Genomic DNA, 12,408 nt, shown 5'->3' on the forward strand with positions numbered 1-12,408 from the left:
TCTGGGGGTCAGGCAGCAGTGCCACATTTAGCTGATTGACACAGTTGCCACATCCATCCAACCATTTTCTGCCTCTTCTCCAGGTCCAGATGATGAAGGCAGTGGTCTCAGCAGAGATGCCCAGACCTCCTTAACCCAAGCACTTATTTCTAGCGAGACACCAAGTCACCCAGAGACATAATTTCTTATGTCTTCAGGAGCAGTGTCCTCAGTCTGCCCAGGTGTCTCCTTTCATATGGACATGCTCATAACGCCTCACACAGGAAGCTGCCAGAAGCATCCTCGTCAGGTGCCCAAACCACGTCAGTGTGCTGCTGTTGACTGAACTCCTGACCGCATCACTCCAGAAAATACGGCCATCCTCTAGAGCAAACTCATTTCTTGTATTCACACTTTCATTTCTTCACTACCCAAAGCTCATGAGCACAGATGAGACCAGGAACAGGTAAACTGACAGCTTTACTTTCCCCTCCTTGCTTCACCACGACAGACTGGAGCAGTGTCCACATTACTCCCGCCCTCAGTCATTAACAATACTCGAACATAATTAACATTTGTTATGTTTGTATGGACAGGCAACAGAGACATCACTAACTCAGCAGAGCTGGTCTCACAAACCTTCGATGCATTTTAGGACCTGAGGCATAAACATGGAGCACTGAGGCTGTTTCAGGTCACAGCAGGAGGACAGGAGCTGAGTCAGAGCCTGAATGTCTCTGTCAGTGCTGATAAACTCCACATGATTAAATCTCAGCTGCTGCTGACTCTAAACCGCAGAGCTGAAGAGGACTCGTTGTTTGTGTGTGAGAATTGTTATTTACAAAATTAATCAAGTTTATAGAAGTGAGGCTAACGATCCAGTCTAATGCATGCCTGTGTGTGCGCTGAGCTATATGAGCTGTGGACAAGAGGGGAAAGAGAGGCCGTATCAATGCTTTTCAAAATAAGAGAATGTTAGCATTGGTAATACAGCTGCAGCCATAAATACCTGCACATAAAGAGCTCGTTCCTTTATACTTACATCCCAACTAATGCTGGAATAAAGTTGCAGCACTCGGCAATCTAACGTTATAACAGAAAAAAACAGCACACGAGTAGAAAGAGAGTCGGGACAGGTGACATTTAAAAGGCCAATTTATTTTAATTTGGACATTTTATCATTGTTTCTGCAAATTTAACAAACTGTAGAAAAAACATATAAGGAAGCAACTTTAACAAGTCCTGCAGCAGCAAAAATGTTCACAGTTTTAATCGATCAAAAGCATGAAAGTAAACTGCCAATGTGTCCGAACCTAACTCCAAAAACATTCAAATGTGAAGAAAAACAGAAGGGGAACATTAAAAATCATGAAGAATACATATGAAATGACAATGTCAACACGTCTCAGAGGTACTGAGAGGAAACCGCTGGTTGTCTCGATCAGGGTGAGAGACGCAGCATCAGAAATAAAAGCTCACCAATCAGCACAAACCTGCATCTACAAACTGGAGAACAATTTCAGAATAATGCTCATCATCAGCCACAGCACAGTGACATCAACACTCAGAGACGCTCTGTGCAACAACATCGTTCATCAGGTTTGGACGCTCGTGATCTTCGGGCGGCGCTGCATTAAAAACAGGGCTGGATGGTCGTTAATGCATCAAAGGATGTTTAATGTCGTTTCTTCAAACTCAGTCTGAAGGCTTTAAGTCACATAATCAGTTTAAGAAAAAGTCTCATGACCCTCGCTGATCCTTTTCATCGTGCTGGATGTTGTAAGTGGCTGTTGCACGGCTACAGTCAGAGCCATTCATCACACTCCTTTGCCAGGTAAGAATTCAACTGTATCACTTTCTGAGCTAATTCTTCACCCAGCATAGAAGCTAACAAGCCCCCCACCACAGAGGTCAGGTCCCTGTTTGCATCACTGACCTGATATGTTGGTTTCAGCCTGTTCTTATGTTCTTCCAACATTTCCTTGGTGTAATATTCTTTGCCCTCTGCCTTGTTAGTTTGCACCACCTGATTGATTTTGTCCACCAGCTCCTTTACCTTTTCAGTTTTCTGGTCTTTTTCACCTTTGTTGTTAAGGACACAATAGTTCTCTGTTTTAAAACCAACTCTCTGAGTAAACTTTGTTATCTTATCCTCATCCTCAGCTCCATCTACAGTCATCAAGAGGAAAAAGTAAGGCCCTGACGCGTCGCCAAACATCTTCTTCAGGACTTCCACTCGTTTCTCGTCTTGTGTGTTATCTCCCACCCATTTTTGCACATACAGGAACACATGAGGACCCTGATCAGCCTCAAACACGGATGCAGTGATCTTATTCAGCACTTCCTCTTTTTTATAGTTGGTGTGGCACAGACCAGGAGTATCAACTAAAACCAGTTCTTGGTCTCCAAACTGTGCCGTCTCCGTCTTGCACGGTGTTGTATCTGAGAGAAGGCGGTTCTTCTTCACAGCAGGTTTACCCAGGAACGTGTTGATGGTTGAAGTCTTCCCAGCTCCAGTCTTCCCAACGAGGATAATCCTCAGCTTTGTCGGCCCTGTTTGAGAATTTACACGACATTCATCACACATCAACACTGCAGCAGTCACAGTGTGACTGATCTAGACAACAACAACTGACATTAGCTTAAATTGATCCTATTTGTTGTATGTTTTTCACACTTAAATGTTTCAGATCATCAAACAAATTAAAATATTAGACAAAGATAACACAAATAAACACAAAATGCAGTTTCTAAATGAAGGTGTTAATTATTACAGCATTTGCATTAACTGGCAATGAGTGTTTTACAGCTGTGGAGGAACTTTGAGCCACTCATCTTTGCAGACTTGTTGTAATTCAGTCACATTGGAGCCGCCGTTTGACTGTCATGCTACAGCATCTCAATCGGCTTCATCAGATTCGGGTCAGGACTTTGACTAGGCCACACCAAAGTCTTCATTTTCTTTTCTTAAGCAGTTCAGAGGTGGACTTTTTAGTTTTACTCCAAATGTAACCGGAGATGCACCTTCCAAAAAGTCTAGCTTTTGTCTCGTCAGCGTGATACACCACTGTTACTTTATGTTATAACAAGGCAAGGAGGCAGTCAGGTTTGGGTTTCCCCCCAAACACCCAAACAAAATAATAAACACCTTAATTTAAAAGTTACATATTGTGTTTGTCTTTAATTTCATCTCGTTTGATGATCTTTGTACACTGCCTGCATCGGGCAGCAGGGCTCTATGCAAACAGCCCCTGGACTGAATCAGATAGTGAGCGTGTCTTGTCTTGTTACCTGATTACTTTCACCTGTTTCTACCTTGCTGTGTCGTTTTCCCACATTAGCCTCCCGTGTACTTAAAGCCTGAGTTTGAATGTGCTCATCGTTACTATTTGCTTTCCATTCCTGTCTTTTGTCTTCCTGTGAATTTTTCCCCACTTGATTTGTTGATAATGTTTGCTGCCAGTTGTTTGAATTCATCGTCGCCAAAATAAAGGTTAGTTTTTATTTATTTACTATTCAAATCTACACTTAAGGTCCAAACCTTTCACTACACATGGCAAATGTTTTCGGAGCACTGAAGATTGTCACACTTTAGTTTACTGGCCTGGGAATACGATTCAATTTTAAATGTAAGAGAGTCCCAAAATATTATAATTACATATTTTTCCAATTGATAAACGTCAGAAATTAGATTTAATTTCTCCTTTAATATTGAGTAATCAAGGCTCAGTGAACCATACTTTCATAGTGAATGTAATTTCTTAGTAAAAGCTCAAAAGATTTTGAACCATTAAGTAGAAAATTAATCAATTCAGCAGTGCAAAGAAATCAGTCTACAGCTGAACTCTTTATAATTCAGTAAATCGTCAGTTATGAGCCATTAACAGCTGTTCTATGGAAAAACAAAAAAACATCCAATTAATTAATTTTGTCAAAACAATGTAAAATGTTGCAAATAGCAGCTATTGTTTGATCAAAGCTCTTAAAAATGAACATGTAAGCTGCTGTGATACTCACACTTTTATTTATTAACAGTCACTTTATACTGGACGTTAGACTCTACAATAATATCATTTACATGGTTTTGCTTTATTTTTGCCACACTGGACATTTTTGGTGTCAGTTCACGATAAAGTTATCAGACAGAAATCTCTAGACTTTTATGCACATGCATGAACGAGTAATGTAACAATGTAACATCAGCATAAGCCAGTAATTGTGAGCTGAAGCAGCATGTGTATGTTGCTGGGAAGTTAGGTCCACAAGACTAAAATAACTCAAAGACAGCAAGCTAACGTTTGCAGGTGAAAAAGATTAGCATTAAAATATATCAAAGTGTAGGATGTACTGTGATAAGTGAGAAGTTTCTGGTGGGTAATAAGACCTGAAAACAGTAACAGGAAGAGAAATGGCATTGCTCTGCTGGTTTACAACCTCAATGCAACTAAAATATATTTACCAGAACTGGACATGGTTCCTGGTCCTGGTTGATCTCAGAGGTCTTGGGAGAGTTGATGTGGTGTAGTTGTAGTTTGTACAGTTTGTTTTCAACTGCCTTTAGATCCCTCCCCCTAAAGACAGGGCATCTGTTACCTCACTGGTTTGACAAACAGCCAACCAATCAGAGACCAGAAAACAAAATCTGTGCAAGCAGCTAAGAAAAGTCCACTTTGCTTTAGATGTGAGCACATTTTAGTTGCCTTTAATTTCATATAGACAGTGTTTTATATAGAATTTACAGTATCATATGTTACTGTACCTGTTCCCATGTGGGTGATGTGGCATTCACTTACCTTTACCTGGACTGCAGCTCCCATAGAAGACAAACCAAGGAAGCTAACAAATGGTCTGCTTTAGAGAAAATTGTCTTTGGATGTAGAGAGTGTTAAGGTTCAAAATATTGGGGATGGAGACAAGAGAAAAAACCACAATAACAACACTGGTCCGGCCGGGTTGAGTCAAACGATGATTTAATGATCACACACGTGGGAGATGGACACTGATGCAGACAGCCTCAAAATCTCAAAATGGTGGAGCATTGCTCAAACTTTTATAACCTCTGGTGCCTCCACCCTATCATAAAAAGCCTAAACATTCACATGCTCTCTCTCACACAGCGCCTAAGCTACGACCTTGGCTCCCCGTTTATCTGCTCCTGCTGAAATGGGGCAGAAAACTCCAGCACACTCTGTTCTCTTCTACTCAGACAAATTAGACAATAACCTTCTGCGAACAGTATTTCTTATAACTCAGCAATATAATGCATCATAAAACAATATCATTCATTCACAACAAGTCAGCAATTTAATGTAATGCAAATCAGTTTAACTAATGCAATAGTTATCAGCTTCTTCTAATTCAGGAGAATAATGCAAACTAAAACTACATAATAATTCACAATCTTTAATTAGGGGTATAACATGGCATAAAATAATATCATAATTTTACAATTCCCCCTGATGAGGTCATTAGAATAATGACCTCACAAACACCCTGTAGCCCAGTGTGGCCGGGTTCGTCTCTTCTCACTCCTGAGGTCCTTTGTCCCCCTGAGGGGCGAACCATATGTAAGATGACCTCTGTGTTTACGTAAGTCAGGTGCAAGAAAAACTAGGATTCCAACAGTAGCAGGTCCAGATGACAATGTCCTTGTCTCCCACTGCTTTATTTGGTGTTCCCTTATACCATTCAGACGTAGACTAGAACCTCTGTCCGAAGAGCTCTTAACCTTTATTTTATTGCTGCAGCTACCAGTGTCGTCCAGTTGGGTGATCCTCTGCTCTTAATTCTTCCGCCTTAGGGGTTAGACAACCTTTCAGTCGTAACACAGATCAGGGGATTATTCTGCTCCGATTTCAAACAACGATCTGTGTATTCTCCAGAAAAAGGAACAGGAAGGTGTCCCCTTTTTGCCCAAAAGCCTCTCGAACTTCGTTGGTCTGGTGTTCCCGGATTTCCGCCAACCCCTTCATGGTTATTGCTGTGTTTATGGGATCCATCCTTTTGTGGTGACTAGCTGGAGCCCAAACGCCATGACCCTTGGACCCAGTTGATGTCTCGGCAGTCACTGTGTCTGTCTCTGCTACGGAGGATCCTCGCATCTCTGTGACCTCGTCTGGTGTCTGTTCCTTGCTCTGTAAGAGACAGAAAACCAAAACACCTCTCTTCCTAACCCTAATAATCTAATGTTCTTATCTACCGACCTTCTAGTGATTCAGAATTGGTCTAAAACATTCAGAATGTCCCAGGGACTTATTCTAATCATATCTTATGTGTGTGTAAGCAGTGTTTGCATTTAGCCCTCCGCACTCAAGGCATTTCCTACACTTTATCAGTCCGGACAGTCACGCCGAACGAAGCTTCTGACCTTCAAAAGGCCGAGTGCCAACTCGTTATAAGCACATTTGCAAGGTGTGTCTGAAAATTATTGAAACCCCTCTTTTTAACAAAAGACAAAAAATTAACAAACCTTCTAAACGCTATTCAGTTCATTTCAATGAGTAATGATTAAACATGAAAGTGATAGTTTATGCTTTTTCACTGATTCTCTAAAAGGTCCGTCTTCCCGGACCGCTATTAGCTTAAGCTTTACCATTCCTAAATTATTAAAGACACAAATGAAGTTATAAAATGTTCAAATAATCCTGGTTTGATGTTAAAGCTCAACCTTCCCCCCCTTTTTTGACACATTCCAATGTGTCAAATCAACGGAGCTAGAACATTAAAAGAAAAGGTTAGGCAGCTACAAAGTTTCCCAGACTCTTAAGGTGATCCGCGTGTAACGTTCTGACTCAGGTATTTAATATTTTAATAAATCTCGTTTAATTAACTGCCACTATTTAAACTAACCCTAAAGACATAATTTAAGAAAAGATCACAAAGAATAACATGATATCAGTGTTTTGTAAGCGCGTGCGGCCTTCTATGCTCGAAGCCTTTCCCCTCAATAGATCAGTCAGACATTCGCGCTGACTGTAGCTTTTAACCCTTATTAACTTGAGCACAACTCTACAATGAGCAACAAGTTGCAATATGTATAAAAATGATCATGGTTACACCTGCAATGAAAAATTATATCATTATCCTAACACCTGTAAATAGAAGATTCATCAGAGGTTATAACAATCACAGGAACACAGATGTTAGTATAAGGTCAAAAGCTTCAATAAATGATCATCGATGCAATGCTTGTTGCATGATTCTCATACAATAATAATGCTGACATTGAAAATAACAGTATAACACCCCCTTTTGTCCCGTTTCACTTGACACCTAAACGTTTATAAATGCCTCTTTAATTCTTGATTTCATTTCCCCCTTTTCTCCCCTCACTGACCACAGCAGGGGGATCTTAGTTTTGAATCAGCCATGAATCCAGCTCACCTGATTCATCAGTGAGCTCCACCATCACTGGCGTCTGACAGGGTGGCGCTGCATACTCTTCCTTTAATGTCACTATTTTCAACCTGTTAATGAGAGTGTTTAAACCTGAAGTCGACTACGTCCACAACAAGTCAATACAGCTGTAAATGAGGCCAATTATCAATCTATTACCAATCAATAACAACAGATAACTTCTATTTTATGCATGCTTTTCATCAACCACTCACCCAGAGGATCTCCAATCCCAGGAAATGCCTTCTCCACCTTTAATGAGTCTGTCCTCCTTCCATGCCCTGGTAACTGGTCCATCCAGAGCCATATGATCTCAAATATACATACGACAAGCCAAACCACACCTTGGTCACACCAACCCCCTTTCCACCCCCAAGATGTCCAATGCCATCCTAGTATGGACTGTCAAAAGTGGCTTTAACGCTGACTGTTCTGACAATCAATTTTATAACGTTCCTGGTCAGATTTGCCAATCTCTGCACCAGGGTTTTAAACGTTTCGCCATTTTCATTAGGTTTTATCTTTTATTTAGTTTCGACTCCAGATTTTCAATTTTTTGCCAGTTGTAATTAGTTTTTACCAATTCTTTGCTAGTTTAGTCTAGTTTTTATTTTCTGAAAATCCTTAGTTTCAATTTAGTTTTATTTGTGTTTTGCAAAAGTTAAGTGTAACAAAATCTCAGTTGCATCATATCAGTCATGCTCTTCTAATTATCCTTGGGTGTTGAGACTAATAACTATTAACTCTTGCCGCACCGTGTGGTCCTAATTTTGGTTGAAGTGAATTGATAACCTTTTGAAGGCGATTGTTTCACACCTTTATTTAGATGTCCCAGTCCTGTTGTCTCGGGATACGTCACGCTGCCTTATCTGGGGTTAGCTGTTTTCTTGGGATGCGAGTCTTTAAGAATTAGGCTCATTTACTTTCACAGGGAACATGACTAATTTATTAATGTGTGCTCTACACATTGGGACTTTATATTTATATTTATTTCACTTTTTCCTAATACCCAACTTTTGACAAAGGCGGAGAGAATTCTTAACACAATTATTAAGGGAGATTCAAACATAGATTTTTCAAAATATGAGAGGGTCAGGACCCACTAAAAGCCACACAAAGATTATCGAGATGCAGTGGCAGATGTAATAGAGAAAGACACAGGGCCACCTGAAATCTGTCGTCCTATCTGGTGCAAAACCAACATGTAGTAGAATCTGGAATTTTGATTTTGAGTTAAAAATAAAATATGGGTAAAATGCAGAAATGTTTTCCAGTAAAGTAAAAAATAAGAGTCGCAATTATAGTTGAATCCATAACACCTAATTGTTTCTACGAGATCACGTCGTTGCTGAGAGTTATCAGTGATCTCAACGTGTGAAAAGAACTCACAGTATCTGGAGTTTAAGCTCCTCTTGGCTGAGAAACCTGGGACAAACATGTGAACAAGACCTGAATAATACCAGTAATGAAGACTTCTCTCCAAAAATCAATAAAAGGAAGCCCCAATCTGATGAGAGTCTAGCAAAATATGGTTCACTCCACTTGCCTGAAATGGTTAGCAGTCCAAGGCATTTCAGTTGTAGAATGATTGGGTACAACAATGAAACAGATGTGAGATGAGGGAAGTGCCAAATGTTCCTTTGTGTCTCCAAATAAAATCAGTACTTACTCAGATATCCTAAATAAATTGACTTTTGTGAAATAGAAAGTTCAGTGCCATCACTTATTCCTAAACCAATAGTTTACAGTTAGTGAAGTGTCAGTGACTTCTGGGTTGGTCCCTGATCTTCATCTTATGAGATTGTTATTTTAATAACACTTGATTCATTTAAAAGAAAAAAGAAAAAAAAAGAAAAGACGAAAATATTTTCTCCCTGTTTTTTCTTATTCTCTGGGTCTCAGGAGGACATTACGTCCCTCTCCACTACAAGACTCTTGTTATGTCTACAAAACAATCATATTAAAATCATCCTCAATTCTATTCTGGCGCTGTCTCCCGACTTTTCCTGACCTGATTCTGCGCGTGGACGGAGCAGCAACACAGACGACTCGACTAACGTACTACCTTAATTTCACTATAGCAGGGCACGCACACATCAATGCAACCAAACACATTTTGCTATAAATCCAGTTAATTTTAGTTAGTTTTGTGAACATTCAGTACAGTTTTAGTTAGTATTTCTTTTTTTTGATTTTATTGCCGTTAACGCAAATTTTTCCACTTCTACTTTTCGTTATTTCATTTGTTGTCTTTAATAATAATAATCTCCTCTGCACCCTTGAATAAACACCATTAACATGATCAACCTTTTGCTGCTTGTTACTTCACCATCTTATTGAATCAACTACTTCATGCTTATGTGGTTTACGACATTATATTTATCTAAATCTCCACTTTGTGTCTAAATGTTTGAAGAATTTTTGAGGGTCAAATTTTGAGAATTTGACCATAGTGAAAGTTATGGCATTATCACCCCCTTTGGGGATTACCTGTTTCCAGTTTTGATGATATTCCTCCCCGTTCTTTATTTTTTTTTCAAGTACCCCTCTTCGGTGGCGAGAAACTGTTGGTTGAGTCAAACGATGATTTAATGATCACACACGTGGGAGATGGACACTGATGCAGACAGCCTCAAAATCTCAAAATGGTGGAGCATTGCTCAAACTTTTATAACCTCTGGTGCCTCCACCTTATCATAAAAAGCCTAAACATTCACATGCTCTCTCTCACACAGCGCCTGAGCTACAACCTTGGCTCCCTGTTTATCTGCTCCTGCTGAAATGGGGCAGAAAACTCCAGCACCCTCTGTTCTCTTCTACTCAGACAAATTAGACAATAACCTTCTGCGAACAGTATTTCTTATAACTCAGCAATATAATGCATCATAAAACAATATCATTCATTCACAACAAGTCAGCAATTTAATGTAATGCAAATCAGTTTAACTAATCCAATAGTTATCAGCTTCTTCTAATTCAGGAGAATAATGCAAACTAAAACTACATAATAATTCACAATCTTTAATTAGGGGTATAACATGGCATAAAATAATATCATAATTTTACAAGAGGAATGAACTTTCTAATCTGGTATTATCAGTCGTTAACCTCAATGTTCAGCGTCGGATGTAAATTATTGCTGCATGGAGCAGAATTAACAAAGGATGGAACTGTAGGGTGGTGTTTGTTGGTCTTTCTTGCCCGTTGGCGTTTCCATGACAGCGAGAAGATTTTGTAAGAATCATGAGAGATTATCAGCTAAACCTGCAGACAACCCAGTCCTTCTTTACCTGACATAGAAAACAGCGCCATGTACTGAGGTCGCTGTCTCATTTACACAAAAGGTTTTCTTTGACTGGGCTGAGTCACATGTGGCTGTCACATCCAACTTTTCAGCACAAAAGCTCAAACTACGAACTTTATGAACTAGCTCTAACCAGGCTGGCAGTGCCTGGACATAACCAGGTGCTTTGTGAGTGCCTACGTTTAACCAGCTTGTAAGACTGAATAAAAGAAGGCATCTTCTGTGCCACAGCAGCAAAACATTTGGTTGGGTCTTGGGAAGCTTCAGGTAATTAATGCTGAAACTCATCAGAATGTACCATCGAAAAGGTCAAATGAACAAACTACGGATCAAACTACTAACTCCATACATTTGTCTTTATGTTGGAATAGAGAGGGTACTTGTTCATTCGATTCTACTTTGATATAGTACCCAGTGATATAGTGAGGTCTTTGAAATAATATTGGGACTCATTATTCAGGACCTTATATGTGAGGAGAAGAATTTTAAACCCTATTCTGGATTTAACAGGGAGCCAGTGTGGCAGAAATATGCTCTCTCTTTCTAGTCCCTTTCATGCTTTTTCATTTCAATTCAATTAGATTCAATTTTATTTCTCTAAAGCCAAATCACAACAACAGTCACCTCAAGGCACTTAATACGATAGTGTAAAGAGCCAACAATTATACAGAGAAACCCCAACAATCAGACAACTCCCTGTGAGCAACCACTTTAGAAGTCTTTAAGACATTCCTGCAGTTTAACTCATTGGTGTGTGTTATCTGGCTTCATGGACAGATAGAGCTGCGTGTTAGGTTTATATTGTAGATTGTCATATATGCTTAGTTTTATAGTCGATTGCATAATGGTAGGATGTCTGATCCTTGCAGTCTGCAAAGACTCTGTGTGCCTCCCAGAGCACTCTGGCATGCACACACAACTTGGGGTCATGAGAGAGGTCGTACCTTCTCTTACCGATTTATGGTGTAGGAGGACACCTACTCTGTGTCTGGTTAAGTATAGGAGCCGTTTGTTTAAGTGAACTGCTGGACTCCCTGGCGCAAGTAGGTGTGGGGAGTCTTCACAGGGTCACATCTTAAGATCGAAGCATTAATTAATGGCAGGACTTCTTTGAGCAGTTTTGTAGGAATGGGGTCTAAAAGACACGTTGATGGTTTGGAGGAAGTAATTATTGAAGTTAACTCAGAAACATCAATTGGAGAAAAAGAGTCTAACTTAACATCAATGGTACTAAGAGTAGCTGTAGATAATATTACATCTGTGGGATGATTACTGGTCATTTTTTCTCTAATGGGTAAAATTTTATTGTGAAGAAGTTCATGAAGTCATTACTAGTTAACATTAAAGGGATGGTTGGCTCAACAGAGCTCTGACTGTTTGTCAGCCTGGCTACAGAGCTGAAGAGAAACCTGGGGTTGTAAATAGATAAAATTAGATAAATAAAGTAAAAGTAACCCTAGTACACCAATTTCATATCACTGGCCTAAAACTTAACAGAAATCCCAGTTAATCCCATTGCCTTCTGTTTGGAGCTTAAAGCTGAAACACTTTCATCTGAAAAAGTAATCCTGAAATCTGTCAAACACAAGTTTCATATATTTGCCTGTTTACAATCTAACACACACAATGAGCGTCACACTGATTTTGTGATTTTGGATGGTCTGTTTTTTCGGTGAATTTACTTTTTTGGTGTCCACTTCTGAGGAGATTCTGTAATTCTGAATGAAACT

At 39.6% G+C, this 12,408-nt stretch overlaps 1 protein-coding gene across 1 annotated transcript; it reads right to left on the bottom strand.

Annotated features, from left to right (window-relative positions):
* Positions 1-670: 670 nt before the first annotated feature.
* Positions 671-4,899, bottom strand: LOC113019971 (GTPase IMAP family member 4-like). The gene is made up of 3 exons (XM_026163637.1): positions 4,773-4,899; positions 4,439-4,550; positions 671-2,532 (listed from the first exon to the last, which is right to left on the bottom strand). Exons 2-3 carry the CDS (start codon positions 4,449-4,451, stop codon positions 1,784-1,786), a joined length of 762 nt encoding a protein of 253 aa, XP_026019422.1. The 5' UTR covers positions 4,452-4,550; positions 4,773-4,899; the 3' UTR covers positions 671-1,783.
* Positions 4,900-12,408: the final 7,509 nt, after the last annotated feature.

This window comes from Astatotilapia calliptera, chromosome 4, assembly GCF_900246225.1.
Source record: "Astatotilapia calliptera chromosome 4, fAstCal1.2, whole genome shotgun sequence".
Classification (NCBI taxonomy): domain Eukaryota; kingdom Metazoa; phylum Chordata; class Actinopteri; order Cichliformes; family Cichlidae; genus Astatotilapia; species Astatotilapia calliptera.